Source organism: Leuciscus leuciscus, assembly GCF_965113295.1.
Source record: "Leuciscus leuciscus genome assembly, chromosome: 6".
Lineage (NCBI taxonomy): Eukaryota > Metazoa > Chordata > Actinopteri > Cypriniformes > Leuciscidae > Leuciscus > Leuciscus leuciscus.
Window position 1 is genome coordinate 20644811 of NC_138730.1, and position 17302 is coordinate 20662112.

A 17302-nucleotide genomic window follows, 5' to 3' on the forward strand; every position below is an offset into this window, starting at 1 on the left:
GCACATTCAAAAATACATAAAGAATGCAATTCATAGGCTATACAATGACTTGAACATTTAATTTTAAATGAAAATATTTGGTTACACTTTATTTTAAGGTGTCCGTGTTACAGTGCAAGTATACATTTAAGTACTGAGTAATAATAATTAACTACATGTATCACTATAGGGTTAGTGTTAGGATAATGATGTGGTTTAGGGTTAGTTGCATAACTAAGCACAATTTATAACAATTACTATAGAAACTACAAATAAAGTGTTTCCAAATATTTGTATATATATAAAATGTATATACATGTATGTGTATATATATATATGCAATATAATTATTTATAATTAATAATGAAATGTATATAAAGTAATATTAATTATAATAATTTAATATTCATTATAAAATAATATTAAAGAAAAGCCTCATTAAAATGATTATTTCTCTTAGTATATACGGTATATTACTACATCATTCATCACAGTGTCAAATATGATTTATAATAGTGCATAATACATGTGTGCACTTTATTGTGTACTACTTCATTTACTTACAGTGACAGTTTTTATAAACCCTATATGTTTGAAACAGAAGAGATTAAATACAGATTCATTTGACTGAAATCACTGTTGTTCAATCAGTATGGTTTTCAGTACCGGTATCCAGTAGTAAGATGTTTATTGCTGTGTAAATGACTAAAAACCTATTTTACAGTGTCACAGTTACTTGAATGTAAGATCTAAGAAATTTAACAACCTTTTTTTTTTTTGTAAGAATGCCTAATCTTGTTGTCACTTTAAAAGTGTTAATGGCAAAACTGTCACATTGAGTCTTTGCTCATGAGTCATGACACTTGATGTGTTGCAGCATGATGAACAGCTGGAGCTGTGAAGACTCTAGTGGACACTGCAGCAGTGGGTCGAGCTCTTAATAGAACATCTTCACTGCTTCTGGAGACAGGTTGACGGGACGTTAAGGCTGCTGTCCATTTTTAGGTGTCATTGTGCTCCAGAGAGGCGGATGTGGAAGGCTTCAGCGTGGTTTGAGAAAATGACGTAGTACTCTTGGAGAGGATCTGAATCTGTAAAGAACGATCACGTATTATACAAGAACTACAAAACATTACATAAAATCTGACAAATAAGGGCTGATGATATTTACCCTAAAGGGATAGTTCACCCAAAAATGAAAAGTCTGTCATCATTTACTCACCCTCAAGTTGTTCCAAAAGTGTATGAATTGGTTACTGACATTCTTCAAAATATCTTCTTTTGTGTTCAGCAGAAGTAAGAAACTCATACAGGTTTGGAACAACATGATGGTGAGTAAATGATGACCGAATTTTCATTTTTGGGTGAACTATCACTTTAAACGTTAAGGTACACAGCACTAATGTTTCTACATAGATATGAATATACAGAATTAACCAGAATTGACCACAGTTGCCACTGAAAGTGACAAAGACGTCTCACGTATTTAGCCATTTTTTTGTTTCTGTTTCTGTTATCTTACATCTGATAGGCCTATAATTCTTAATATGTTGTAAGTCTGTATAGTTATGGATTTATTGCCTCTATAGTCAGATGAATAATAATAATAATAATAATAATAATGGAATGACTAATCATTCATATTTTCATTGTAATATTTTATATTAATATTTTCAAAAACTCTAGAAAGGCAGGAAATTGCACATAAATGAATTGCAAATATTGATAAGAATAATTCTGGCACTGTGGTCTACTAAGAAATTATCTTTTGATGAAAGTCCTCTGTCTTCAACCCCTTTAGATTAAAGCTAATGGCAGTTTAAAGTGAAAATGTGAAGCAAAGTCAAAGGAGAGACACAGTGTAGTTCTCTTCACACAGTGTGTAAACGTGACAAACCTCCTCCTCTTCACATCAAGAACAGGAAACCAAAAGACAGACTTGAACAGACAGTTTGACTGCAGCATAGGTCAAAACTTCAGAAACACTAGAAGGTCTATATTTCTTTCTCATCTTTCTTTTAGGGCTGAGCCTTTCTGCGTCTCTTCAGAGAGTACGTGATTGAAATAGCATGAAGCAGCCGTGATAATAGTTTGAGGTTTATGGGTTCTCAGAGCGTTGTTCACTCAGTCTGATAGTTATGAGAAGAAAGACTGAGATGTATAGAAGCTTTCATGACCACAATGTTATTTCTGAATTTGAGACAACAGCTCAACCAGAGCTCAATCAGAGATGGCGCATGGCTTAGCAGCTCTTTTAAAAAGGAGACATTGATTATAGCCACACACATCGCTCAATTCAAAACCATGCATGTGAGAATTAGACACGAAGGCGTCTTAAACTCAACAGCGTTATATTTCTGCATCAATACGGACTGATTCAAAATCTTCCACTAACACAAAAAGGTTTTAACTACAAGTTTATGAGCCAAACACTGTGGTATCAGCATAAAACAGATTATGAGAAATAAGTATCAATCAAATTTAATCAGACTGGTTCCCCTTACCACCACCGAACCCACAGAAAATCTGTCAGAGAGCAAGAGGTGTTGAGGGGGGCGCTCGCACCTACAGGTTATCTGATAGCGGCAGTTTCTCACCAGACCTCAAACTACTGACAACGTTTCTGTTCGCTTCAGATAGGAAATAGTAGGAAACTTCAGCGCAAATTTATGCGTCAGAATCAAAACAACTGGAGAGTTCCTCTCGGAAATTTGGTCAAAATCAAACTTCTTCACAGTATTGGAAATGAAAGCCAGCTATAGTAAACAAGTTGTTGTTTTTTAAAGATGTCCAAAAAAGTGTGTGTGTGTGTGTGTGTGTGTGTGTGTGTGTGTGTGTGTGTGTGTGTGTGTGTGTGTGTGTGTGTGTGTGTGTGTGTGTGTGTGTGTGTGTGTTATCTGTTGTGATAGTCATTTGTCATGAAACTACTCTTAGCCTTAAAATGCATTCAGGTCATTTTTTAAGCGGGAGGAAAAAAACACAAAAAAAAGGTTTTAAAATACATTTATACAATAAAATACATACAAATACAGCCTCTTGACCATATCTAGCAAACAATTTTAGGACTGAATTTTGTCGATGAACACTATAAACAGACAACAAATGTAAGTGACATAAAAAATAAGTTAGCCTATATTTATATGTATATGTGTGTGTGCATGTAGTGTATATATATATACACACACACACACACACCCACAAAGACACGCACGCACACTATAATATATATATATATATACACACACACACACACCCACAAAGACACGCACGCACACTATAATATATATATATATATATATATATATATTGTGTGTGTGTGTGTGTGTGTGTGTGTGTACATTATACTGTTTATAATTCTTATGTTCATATAAAATTTATTTAATTATATAAAATCTCTCTCTCTCTCTCTCTCTCTCTCTCTCTCTCTCTATATATATATATATATATATATATAATATATATATATATATAATATATATATATATAATAAAATCTCTAAAAAATATTGATAAAAATATGTTTTTCCTGCATCACACTGGTTTTTCTGTAGATCAAATATTATTTGAGATTTTTTTTTAAATAATAATAATTAGTCTAGTTATAACATGCAAAACTTTGAAATATAAGCTTATGTTCCACCGGGTCAAAACTGACCCTGAATGCGAGAATAGGCTGCAGCTTTTTATGCATTTACAAACCAGTATATTACTGACAAAATATAGGCTTTTTTTCTTTCTTTTTTTTAACTCTGTAGGAAATCACAAACTTAGTTTCCAGAACAGATGATTCATCCATATATACTGACTGCTTGTTTGTCAGATGGCTTTATTCCCTTCTTGTTGCACCATGTGAACAGCAGTTTATCTCACTAGCACCTTTCTTACAATACTTTGTGGCAAGACAATAATGAACCAGGCCGCACGGTTAACCGGTTACAATGGGAGGAGGTCTTCCGTTATCTTTGTAATCAGCTATGCTCATCGTGAACCTGCACGCCAGGGTTTCTGGTTGTAAATCTACTGAACAGTGGGGTGCTACAAATCACATGAAGGCAGACGTGTTGAGAGGTGCTAAGAGTTTCCTGGCCATTGTGTGGCTATTTGAGAAAATGTTCTCTCAATAAGGAGAAGTTTGGCTGCACAGCATGTGTGCATGATCATGGCTCTGACGGCTTATCGGGACACGTGTATTTGACTAATTTTATTTTAAGTCAGAGGTTTCGTTTTGGTCCCTTTGTGTCTTGTTGTGCTGCAGTAATTAGCATTAGCATGTCTGTTACCTTAACTGTGTGGCTTCTGACACACTGACAGCAGAGTATATTTGTCATCTGTGGTTTTATTGGAGGTTTAATTTGGAAGACTAATTCTCGGCTAGACGAGATGTGTAAAACATGCCTAGCAAGTGACAATCAAAATTTAGAAAATCTGATGATTGCAAAACGACAGACTTTGTGCTTTCGTTCAGATGCCTTTCCCTGCTTAAAGTCAGCATGAAATAAAAATTCAGCCTAGCAATTTTGTAAATGCATGTAATTGCATATTGCAAATACGTATATATATATAATACAAAAAAAAATTAGCTCGTAATTTAGTCAAAATGTCTGTTTAGGCCCTGTTCACACACGGGAAACGCTAGCTATAAAGATAACTATTGTGATTATCGTCCGAACCAACGTATGATAATGTTCTGTTTATTATATGCACATGCTATATTTTTTTGTCTGCCACATTGCCATAAATGCTCTAGCTCTTTAAAGCAGGATGGATTCGGATTGGCTGTCAGTGTTTTTATCATTCATCAGCTGGAAAAAATAGTTCTGCAAGTGAATCCAATGATATTCTTCTTAGCTGTTGGTGTGGACTTTTCTATTCTCAGAGAATTGGAAAGATTATTAAAACTTTATAGTTATCCTTATAGTTAACATCCTTAGTCTGAGTAAACGGGCCTCTACACTCAGATGTAGATCAAGAAAAGATGTGTCGCTTCCTCAATTTCTTTGCGACTTTAAACCTTTAAAGTGATAGTTCACACAAAAATGAAATTTCTGTCATCATTTACTTACCTTCATGTTGTTCCAAACCTGTATGCGTTTCTTTCTCCTGCTGAGCACAAAAGAAGATATTTTGAAGAATGCTGGAAACCAGACAGTTGACAATTGACTTCAATAGTATTTATTTTCCCTACTATGGATGCCAATGGCTACCGTCAACTGTATGCTTCAATCTTCGTTTGTGTTCAAGAGAAAAAAGAAACTCATACATGTTTGGAACAACTTGAGGGTGAGTAAATGATGATAACATTTACATTTTTGGGTGAACTATCCCTTTAATTTCACTGAAGCACAGGAAAGGATGCAAACAGGCTGCTACAAAAGCAGCAGTGAAGTAACATTCAATGCTTTGAAATCAGATTTAAGGTAATCTGAATCTTTTCGTCTACCGCCATCACGCTAGACTAGACCATCCGGCAGAGAACTCTTTCAGAGCAACATTAATGCAAGCAAGCATTTGTTTCAGATTACTGTTAAGTGAGATACAGTGTTGGCATTTTCTTGCAAAATCACTTCTGCATAAAAGAGCTGATAGACAAGTGTGATGTTTATGCCTGGTCTGAGTGTGCGAACCACGCAAGCATCTGAAGACTCGGCCAAGAGAGTGAGAAAGATGTTATCGTAGCTTTGCTTCTAGAAAAAGCAGAAGATACCGCTTCCCTCAAGGCCGTTTGGGTGATCAACAGACAGGCCACTCTCGCACGAAGTCATGTGTGATGAATAAATGGAACAGTCGCTGATCTGAGCTTTACAATGTGTTTTTGTTTGTGGACTGTGATTAGCTTGTAATAGGCTTTGTGTGTTGGGAGGTGCTTTCATTTCCTCAACTATTCCGGGTTCATTTTAACACATATCGTTTACGTTTAATGGTTTCACGTTTGAAACATCGAGTATTTGAATGTTTATGATTGGCCCCATTCATGTCCACTGTTACTGTTAGCCAGAAAAGTGTGGACTTATCGGAAATCATTTTTTGTGGTAATCAACATTATGCCCCACCCCTCAATCCCGTCAACTGAGGTTAACTCGCACTGAACCCAGAATAGTCCTTGAACACAGAGCTGGGATGAGTGAGAGAAGTTTAATGATGCTCGTGGTCCAGGATTAATTTAGCCTGAAGGAAGTCAGCGAGGGTAAATGACACTGTAATTAGACACCTCCAGACGGTCAAATAGCAGATGATGTCAGGTGTGGTGTTACCTTGTATTGAAGAGCTGAAAACTGTTGTCTGCTCTGTTGTAATTGGCTGCGCAGATCTTGGTGCTGTGACGTCAGCTCCCGTAGATGATCTCGCTGACCGTTTATATGCGCTTCTGTACGCTTTAGCTTGTCGCTGTGAATTTTGTCCTGTAGTGATATAATAAAACAGATCAAATTAGAGGACTGAATCGAGTCACATTTAATGTGAGGACATAGTTTAGCATTGATTTGCAGTACTAACAGTGTAAGAGATTTCAGTTTGTCAGAATCTGATTTAGGAGTCATGTCTCATGCTCCTCTAGACATTTCAAAACCGTAATGTTTCCCAATCAGAGATAAGAATAATTTTGACTTCTCAGGATGTTTCATCATGACGCATGGCAATGACACATTAAATTCTCAAATTGGTACATCAAAAATATACATTTGAATAAAATAAACAAACACACAATAACTAAAAAGTTATTGGGTTATATCTGAAAAAGTAGAAAGAGGACAAATGCTAAAATATTGAAATGCAGCTATAATGCACCGGATTAACCATATTCAGTTTACTGTATTCAAATGCAATTATTATAATAAATGATTATGAGGTAAAGAAATAAAAAGTTTGAATTAACTTTATTAAACTAAATAATAACCTTTTTGTCATGCAGTGCCATTTAATTTCCTAGTTAATCACTGGGATTAATTAATTTCCCCATCCCCACCACAAAGGCATTTATGCATAATTTAAAAGTTTATAAAAAACAAATATTACATTGACATATTTCACACTTAATGCGGTCCAAACAGTATAAAATGATCAATCCCAAACTTGCTTGTTTTGGTAAGTAGGCCAAACATAATTTTTTTTACAAATATTTTTGATTCACTGTTTCATATTTCTTTGAACTTTTCAAAAACCTAAGCTTTTATCCATTTTCAGGTTTAAATTACCACATTTCCAACGTGACATATTGAACCCTATGTAGTCTGCTTAAATATAAACTGCTTAACTGCTTATCTGCTTTATTAAACTGCTTAATATAGGTAGGCTACTGTGATGTTTTTGAAAATGTAAAAATGCAGAAAGTTTTCTGTGATGGGTAGCTGTTTATGGGTAGGGATGGTGATAGAATGTACAGTTTGTACAGTATAACAATTATTATGTCTATGGAAAGTCCCCATAAAACATGAAAACGTGTGTGTGTGTGTGTGTGTGTGTGTGTGTGTGTGTGTGTGTGTGTGTGTGTGTGTGTGTGTGTGTGTGTGTGTGTGTGTGTGTGTGTGTGTGTGTGTGTGTGTGTGTGTGTGTGTGTGTGTTGCGCGCGATCTTTTCCTCGTTGTTGTAGCTCACGAATTTCCGTTATTGTGATATGTTTAGGACCCTGACTGTAGCAAGTTTGAAAATCTCAAAAACTGATAGCGGAAACTTCTTTTTGTTTCTAGATAAAGACAACAAGAACAAACTGTGATCTGTCATCCATTCTATCACGCAGAACGACTGAAGCGAAACGGATTGCGCGATTCACACTGCGCTGTTGCCTTGATCTGCGTCGCTGTCAGCGGCTCGTGATGCGCAGTGCTCGCACGAATGCTTTGTCCAAGCAGCGCGCTCTTTTGATTAGCGCAGTTTAATTTTCACACTTTAATGGCATTTGTAGCTCCTGATGAAGGATTATTTCAAAATGTTGCTCAGTAAATAGGTGAGAGACACGTCCCAATTCGCGTACTTATGTACTATTTTATGCGTTTAGTAGTAGCCTATAGGCTTGTGTGACATGTTCACACTGAAAATTCTGAATAGAAAAGGTGCACTTTTAAATACCCGGATGATGCACTTAACTGAAATAAATAGGCCTACTGCTAAATAAGTAGGCTATGTTCTATATGAATATGTATTAATGTAATTCGGACGTTGCCTACATCCACCATTCTGTCATTATCATGTGGTGACCTACCAGTGTGCCGCTGTGACTCAAAATCGAAGTCTTATTTTGACAGTAATTACCTTCCGACCGTTAAAAAAGTATGTTCTAGGCCTATAGTAGGCTATGGATGTAATCTGGACTTACTACATTTGCCATTTTGTTATTATCATGTGATCTACTACCAGTGTTACTTCACTGTCATAATCATTCACAAATCCTCTCCCATGGCCTTATGGGGTAGTAAAGTGTCCATCAAATGCACAATTCAGAATCTGGACGGAAGTACCATGTCATCCAGATACTTTTTGCCTACTCTTTTATGAGTAAAGTTACTGTGAATTCGGACATACTTCTTTAGTCACATACTGTTTTTCACTGATAAGCCTATATAGGAGGAAAAGTATGCGATTTCAGATGCAGCCCGAAGTGTGGAAGGTTGGCTCATCTGTTGCATCTTTAATTACATCATACACTACATGGTTGAGTACACAGTGTATAAGTGCATAGTGTATAGTGCGTCATTTGGGACACTTTTCATCTTACATTTGAATAGGCTTAACCCTCAGCATAGCGCGTGCCAGTGCATGCATACCATAGCTGCCGATTATATATTTTATAATATCGTATATTAATATACATTGTACTATAATAAATTCACTTAAAGTCACCATGAGATCAAAAATGTTCTTCTTTTTTGATATTTCAGTAGGCCTATTTATTATAAATGATTTTTATAAATGATAGATTCACATCATTTTTTTTTTTTAATTCATGCGTCCAAAATCTTTAATCAAAATCACTTCCCCTCAGTTTTTTTTTTTACCTCCCTCACTCTAGTAGCATCTCATCTCTTTCTCTGATGACGTGTTTACTTGTACAAAGGCAGCAACAACCTGTCACTCACATGACATCACAAAGCAAACCCCAACCATCTAATGTCTGCATCTGAAAATTCATACTTCCCTACTATGTAGTAGGCGAAAAACAGTATGTGACAAAATAAGTATGTCTGAATTCACAGTACTCATAAACGAGTAGGCAAAGAGTGTCCGGATGACCTGCTTCTCCCGGCGAGATTCTGAAGTGTGCATACGACGGCCACGGATGAGGATTTGCGAATATCAGTGAAGCAACATAACTGATGCTGGTAGGTCACATGATAATGACATCATGGCGGATGCAGTACGTCCAGATTACATTCGTACAACACAAATTAATTCTATAGAAGTAATTACTCATTCAAAATAAGTACAAGAGAGTATGCGATTTTGGACGCAGCCAATCAATCCTCGAAGGACAAAATCAAGTCCCGTCCTAATTTTTTTTTTGTTCGAGAAGCCATTTCACTCGAATATACGTCAAAAGAGGGGAGCAAAACACAACTGATTTATGCCGACTTTATATCAAAGTGTATTGTAGTGTCACATTTGACTTGACACCAGTTCCTGAACTAAGCTTTGGTTGCTCTATTGTTCCTCATATCGCAGTGCATCAAGCTGTAAACCAGCAGATATGATCAGCTGAGGGCTTTAACCTCTGTCTGCAGCTGCAGCAGTTTGTGGCGGCTCTCTTTAAGCGCGGCCTGGGTGAGCGCTTCCTTCAGTCTTGCGCTCAACAGCTCAACCTGCAGGTCATTCTGTGCACTGCTGACCTTCTGCTGACCTCCACAATGCACCTGCTGCCACTGAGAGACACACAGTGACATTGTGATGAACCTTACTTATGGTATATTGAACACTGAATATCCGCTTTTTTTTCTATCCCCATCCAAAGTTACCTGCCATTTCTTTACCAGGTCTTTAATGTGCTGTTTCAGCTCTTTGAGCCCTGTAAGTGCCTCCGCTTCCCGCAGTCTACAGCTGATCAGCTCCGTCTGCAGATACATCACACTGTTCTCATCAGGCACAGTGCTGCTGCTCTACAACACACACACACACATTTATGATTACTAAAGCAAACCCACGTCTGTCTAAACATCAGCAAATAGTGATATCTAATATTCTTTAGTTCACTATATATAATAGAGTGCTGCAGGGATGATGCATTTTTGTAGGCCAAAACCCAGAAACAAACATTTGAGCACTTCTGGTTTAATCGTCCTGACGTCAGTGTGTTTTTTGAATGTGGTTTTTGGTTAAATGGCTGAGATAAAGTCTGTGCTTTCAGCTCAGGATATTTCCCTGTTTTATTCCATGACATAAAATACATCAGTAATACCCCCTTGGGATTTTTTAAAGCTTTTAATTTGTCCTGAAAAAGTCGGTTTCTAACAAGTGTCTAAATGTGACAGAGCTTGTATGGGACATTAAACATCACGCCGAACAGATTCACTTATAGTCTGCTTTCACAGCCTCATTTTCTCTTGAAAACGAAGTGTTATAGTGTTAGTTTCACTAACTCAAAATCTCAGGGATATATATATATATATGAGCTTGAAAAAAATGATCATTCTAGAAGAAAATTTCAGATGGCACTTCTTTTTTTTGTTTATTTATATAGCACTGTTAAAACACAACCAAGGTTGAACCAAAGTGCTTTACATACAAATTCTTTAAAACACACATAGACCAATAAATAGACCAATAAACCATTATATGCTACCAACATTAGGTGCGCTTTAAACAAATTCTTAAACATTGACAGCAATTTGGCAGACCTGATAGGGGCTCATTCCACTGTCTCGGCCCTATTACTGCAAAGGCCCGGTCGCCTTTATATAGGCGATTTGTTCTAGGCACTATTAGTAGTTTTTGATTTTGACATACCAGTTGTATTCGTTTGTGAAGATTATCACAATGAACAGGAATCAAACTTTTGCTTATGACACTGACAGAGCTTATTTTCTACAATAGAATAATCATATTGTGTTTTTGTTGAGGGAACCAAGGTGACTTTCAAGTTGGCCTACAAAAATATTAAATCTCTGCAGCACTCTATAACTGTGCTTAATGCTTCATGTTAATGAATGGAAAACGGGTTTAAAGTTTGCATGAAAGATTTGACTTGACTTTGACCTCTTCTATCTGCAAGGTGTTCGTCTGCATCTCCTTTAAAGTGTTTTGTGACCTGGCTGCATTTAGCAGAGATTTCTCCAGCTCTTTCTTCATCTGCGACACCAGTTGCTCAGAGCACCTCTGGAAGGGCGGCACGGTAAGAACATGAACATTAGAAAATATGCATTAACATAACTTCAACATAAAGGCGCTGCAATAGACTCACCTTCTCCAGAATGTCAAGTCTCTGCTTTAAATGTTCGTTCTCTGAGGAAAGTCCCTTAAGAAAAGGCAAGAGAAAAACTGAGCACTTGCAAACAGTGGCTGAAAATGGCGATTCATAACCCTAAAGAGAAATATAGGGTGAATTCAGGGTGATTGGGACACTTTTGCCATTGAGATGACTTGGAAAAAGTGTCCCAATCAATCTGAATTCGCCTATGTGAAGTAAAAGAAACAAGCACTCACATTTAGTTCCTCCTGATCCTCAAGCTCTTTAGTCTTGATAGATGTATACTCTTTTCTCAGTCTAAAATGAGTGAAATACACCAGATAACAGGCTAGAAGAACAAGGAAAATTAGGCAAAAATTGAAGGAAGAGCTTACTCTTTCATTCTGCTGGAGTTGTATTTAATTTGATATGCTGCTTCAATCATCCCATCAGGATCTGATTCCCATGATTCTAGATTCTGCAAGCACTGAAAACAACAGAGTTACTCTAAAGACCAAGACATTTAAAGAGGCAATATTTGATAGCAGTGTTTCTTTGGAGTGCTCCATTACGTTCATCATTCCCTCTATATCGAGCTTGATGAGTTCTGTCTGCTTCATGTGAAGCACAGCCAAACCAACCCGGAAGACGATCTCCAAACCCTACAGACACATGCGTATTATATCATCACTCATATTGTCCATTTAACTGCATATTTAGATGCTAGAGGCAGTGTTATTGTTAACTAAAGATGAAAAAAATCAAGTCAAATAAAAAAATCAAACCACATAACAAAATTACTAAAACTTAAACTAAAATGAAAATATAAAACAATAAAATGACAAATAAAAGCTAATTCAGAATATTAACAAATACTTTAAAAGTATATAAATAATAATAAAATACTTATCTAGCTTATCTACAAATCTTAGCTTTTCTATTTCCTATAGATATGAAATATGACATTCAGTGTGAAGTGATGGATTATGGTGGGATGTTGTGACGTGACTGACTGTACCTCACACATGAAGATATCAAAAGTCCTCATGGCCGCTGTGATAGGCAGAGATGAGAGGAGGATGTTGAGAAACCAGGATGAGGAGAACATGGAGGTGTGAAAACCCTGAGTCTGGAAGTGGGAATGAAGCTCAGGAAGCTGCTCCTATCAGAGAGAGAAAGATATCTTCAGACAACAGATGACCACCAACTGTAGGGGAGAGTGGGGTAAGATGTGTCACACCCTTTTTCTAAAAAACAAACAAAAAACTGTTTTTGTCATGTGTCCATGCACTGATAAACACTTTTATGCTATTATCAGTTTTTTTTTAAAGGAATTTGAATACTTTTATTCAGTTACTAAGAATACATTACATTTATGACATTTATAATGTTACAAAATATATTTATATTGCAAAACAATTGTTCTTTTCTGATTTCTATTCATCAAAACATCCTGGGAAAAAAGTATCACGGTTTCCACAAAAATATTAAGCAGCACAACTGTTTTCAACATTGATAATAATAAGAAATGTTTCTTGAGCATCAAATCAGCATATTAGAATGATTTCTGAAGGATCATGTGACACTGAAGACTGAAAATTCAGCTTTGCCATCACAGGAATAAATTATATAATAGAAAACAGTTAAATTGTAATAATATTTCTCAATATTGCTGTTTACTGTATTTTTGTATCAAATAAATGCAGCCATGATGAGCATAAGAGACTTCATTCAAAAACATTTAAAAAATCTTAATAACCCCAAACTTTTAATAGTTAATAAATATTTTGATGAATTACCAATGTCTAAAACAATGTACATTTATTTATTTATGAATTTGTTTGTTTTAATACATTTTAATATATTTTTTTATATTTATTATATTTTATTATATATAAAATATAATTTGAAATCTAAGATTTAACTAATTTCTTAGAGGACAGCATTGGTAAAAAACAACAAAAAAAAAAAAAAAGGTGACACAGCTTACCCCACTATCCCCTATAACACCAAATCTGGACATCTACGACTCAGAAGTTCTTGTCATGTGCAATTCTCAGAAATCGGAAAGATATTCAGCAGATCATTTGTAACAGGCTTTATGTAGCTTACTCAGCTCATGGTTTTTGGAAGGAACATTTTATAAATAATTAATGTGCCTTTAAATAGAGCAGAATTATACTTGTTTACCTGAATCATAGAGTCAAACTGGTAAATGCAGCAGCAAAGCTCAACCATACTGGATCTATAGAGCTCCCTCATTCTGAAGTCCTTCATCAGCCTCACAAAAACACAGAAGGCCTCCTCCTCAGCCATCTGAAAGATCATCAACTCAATTCATAGACTAGTACTAACTACTATAATTAAATGCAACTATCATTCAAAAATCAATTCATTACCTGTGTGAGCAGCAGGCCTACAATAAACACACTTCCCTGGCAATAGCCAATCTCTCGGTCTAAGACTGAGTAAGCCTGTAATAAAAGCCACATTGTGTTATCTATTACTCCTCAAATGCAGAAGTATAATCATATTCTCTGTCATCTAACCTTCAGCACGTTAAGCAGTGGCTCCTGGCAGGTGGCGTCCCGGAGCTTCTGAAAGAGCTGGTGTTGTGGGAGGATGCGGGACAGGTCTCTGTGTATCAGCGTCTCAGCAGGACAGGAGCTCTTCAGCAGATCTGAGTAGTGCTGTGAAACGGCCACGTTCTGAGCGTCACACAGCAGCTGCCACACCACGGGCCGCAGGTGAGCCGGGACACCCCTCCTGATCAGCACCTGAACGGGACACACAAATGAGATACTGCTCACTGATGGTTGTACACCCATATTGAAATCATGACCGATCAGTCGGTCGGTTACCTTGATCTGTCCCACTTTTCTCTTGCTCCAGTCGTCCCATTCTTTAATGACATGACCCCATATGTCATCTTCAGAGAGGGTTTTAGGCGAGGTGGGACTTTGCAGGACCCCGCTTACAGAGTAAAGAGACTTACTGTCTGTCTCTAGCAGCCTGTTTAGGAGTGCAGATAAGATGATGTGTATTCGTCAACGTCAAATAGAACTGAGTGATTAATTAGTAGAGACAAATGTAATGACTTAATCCTTTACATAATAAAGCCCTTAATTCTTTACAATAATACAAAAGGAGAATTTATGCTATGTAAAATGATATAAAAAAAACTTGTATAGATTAAAAATTTAAGAATATTAATTAAGAATATTAAGAATATTAATATTAATTAATGAAATAAAAATAAAAACATTTGAGATGTATGATAAACCCGAATATATTATTATGTACGTACAGTAGTCTATTTAAAATACATCTAATAATGTTTGTTTTATGCTGAATGTAAATAAAACAAGTTAAACAAACAAATAAATAAATAGCATACTTTTAATAAGTAATATTTTGAGATGTGTGATAAACATGAATGTATTATATATATTTAAATACATCTAATAATGTTTGTTTGAAGCTGAATGTAAATAAAAAATAAATTAAACAAATAACACTTTTGATAAGTACAATTTTGAGATGTATAAGCTTGAATATATTATACATAGCCTTAAAAATACATCTGATAGAAATGTTTTTGATGCTGAATGTAAATAAAAATTAATATACTTTTGACAAGTGCTGTTTTGAGATGATGACATGAATTAATATACATATATATATATATATACACACACACACACAGCTATTTAAATACATCTAATAGTGTTTGTTTCATGCTGAAAGTCAATAAAATGAATTAAACAAATAAATAAACATGAATTAAATGTGCATACAGTATTTGTAAAACATCTGATAGAAATGTTAGTTTGATTCTGAATGTCAATAAAAACACAAATAAATAAATGTACTTATATATAAAAGTACTGTTTTGACATGTATGATGACATTAATATATATTATGTATAATATATATTATATTTACAGTATTTGACATACATTTAATAATGTTTGTTTGATGCTGAATGTTAATACAATTAAGTGAAATCAAACAAAAAGATAAAAACAAACAAACAAATAAATAAATACCTAAATAAATGATGTTCTTTAAACTTAACCCTATAAAAAGCATAATTTGGTGACACAGTGTGGAAACAGAGATGTGTCACTAATGTAATATTTCACTTTTTAGTTTAGGTTGTTGCTTCTAGGAAACAGGGCAGGGTGTGAAGAAGTGACCTGTTCTGTTCCTCAAGTTTAGCAAGTAACTTCATCTCCTCTGCACTGAGCTGAGACCCCGCTGCGGGACACAGAGATGCTGCGCTCACAGAGTCCATCTGTAACACTCAGAGTGAAGCCGGACCTTTTGAAACCTAAAAAAACATTTACAAATGTCAAAAACAAAAAATACAAATATGCGCTTATGGAAATGTGTGTGTGTTTATGTGTGAAGTTGATGGAATCTAATCATATAAGTACATTGCTTTTTTCATGCATACTGTTGTAAGTTTCACATCTTGCATATCATATTTTATGGCATTTACTGTATATCAGGATCACTGGCATAGAACTGGGATTTCTTACCAGTGTGTGAGATTCCGGTGTTTTGTGGGTGCGAATGTCTCCACAAAATCTTTCCTCTGGTTTCTGTCAAACTTAATCCAGTGACACTGTCCGTCACACCTGTTTCTTCCATACCGCAGAGGGGGAAAAACACACAGCAAACGAATCACATGCTGCTTTATAGCAGAGCCTCACGGGCTGATCAAAGTTCCTCAAAATAACAGTTCTGCCTGTGACTCAGGAGCTTGTTTTTAAAGTGACCTGACTGAGTGAACAACTTCCTCTTACAACTTCTCATACTTTTTAACAGGCCCCATAACATTCACCTGTGGGACTTCAACCGGTTAGACTGCAGAGAGAAGCAACTGCATGGTTAATCTTGTCCAGTTCTGTGAAACTTTGACAGATAAGCTCCCTTATGCAGCATAAGCATAAATCATTTACTGAAACAAAAAGGAAGGTTTTTTTTGGGTCAACAGGGCTGTGTGTCGACAGACACTAGGTTGATACACATCTCTGTTTTTAGCCCCACCCTATTTTAAGGAAGTCGATAAAGTGACATTGGTTTGTTTGCAACCCTAAACCTTTTTCACACCACAATATGAACTGTGACATTTACTATGATAATGCTAACAAGTATCAACTAATGCATGTTTTCAAGAGTCATTGTCCATTTGTATAGTCTATATGTATTTAGCCCCTCAGAAGTATTTATTTACTGTCTGTGATATTGTATATTGTCGATTATTGATATTGTTAAATGCAACTCTTGAATACCAAGAATAAGTTGCACCATGATTTCCTGTACATTTTCCTGTCCAAACCCTTACCAAGCATACTTTTAAAAAGAGTACTTGCAGAAATGATAAAACTTTAGAAGAATATATTTTAATTGCAATTAAATGAAAATTATTATTATTGTAGTTGGGACTTAAGTACATCTTTCATTTTATAATTGTCTTTGAAATGTAATGTGTACTGCCTAATGTACTGACTAGCATTTATGGCAAACTAAAATAATGTAATTTCTATTGAAACTTACGCATTTGCAATTCAGTACATTTAAAATATATCAACTTTAAATGTAATATCATATAGCACACTACAGTTAAAATTACAATCAAGTATTTTACATGTGCTTGTTAGTAAGCACAACAACTGATTATTAAAACATAATGATATAAAATGCACTTTAAAGTAAAACTTTTAATTTGACATTAAAGGGACTTTTGTAATTGTTAAGAAACAGTCGCTAAAGCCTTCATTTATATTATGAATTATCATATTTATATGATTGCAAGGACTGTGTTTTACTTTTAAGATTTGAAGTAGGCCTAAGTGCACATTCAACACAATTCTTCAACACTTCTTTTTCACAAGGGAAGTCCTTCTATATCACTTGAGCTCATTCAAATGGGAAATCATTTTTGAT

The 17302-nt window shown here is 35.5% G+C and overlaps 1 protein-coding gene across 2 annotated transcripts; it reads right to left on the reverse strand.

Annotated features, from left to right (window-relative positions):
- Positions 1-35: 35 nt before the first annotated feature.
- On the reverse strand, positions 36-16497 carry evi5a (ecotropic viral integration site 5a). Of its 2 annotated transcripts, none has more exons than XM_082172302.1 (16): positions 15892-16497; positions 15547-15680; positions 14208-14358; positions 13896-14123; positions 13746-13820; positions 13537-13662; positions 12365-12508; positions 11919-12008; positions 11742-11833; positions 11604-11664; positions 11362-11415; positions 11157-11276; positions 9920-10015; positions 9677-9826; positions 6230-6376; positions 36-1070 (listed from the first exon to the last, which is right to left on the reverse strand). In XM_082172302.1, the coding sequence occupies exons 2-16, from the start codon at positions 15642-15644 to the stop codon at positions 981-983; spliced, it is 1722 nt and encodes a 573-aa protein (XP_082028428.1). In that variant the 5' UTR covers positions 15645-15680; positions 15892-16497; the 3' UTR covers positions 36-980. The 2 variants fall into 2 exon arrangements, with proteins under 2 accessions (XP_082028428.1, XP_082028427.1); XM_082172301.1 differs by having other exon boundaries at positions 9920-10060; positions 15892-16492.
- Positions 16498-17302: the final 805 nt, after the last annotated feature.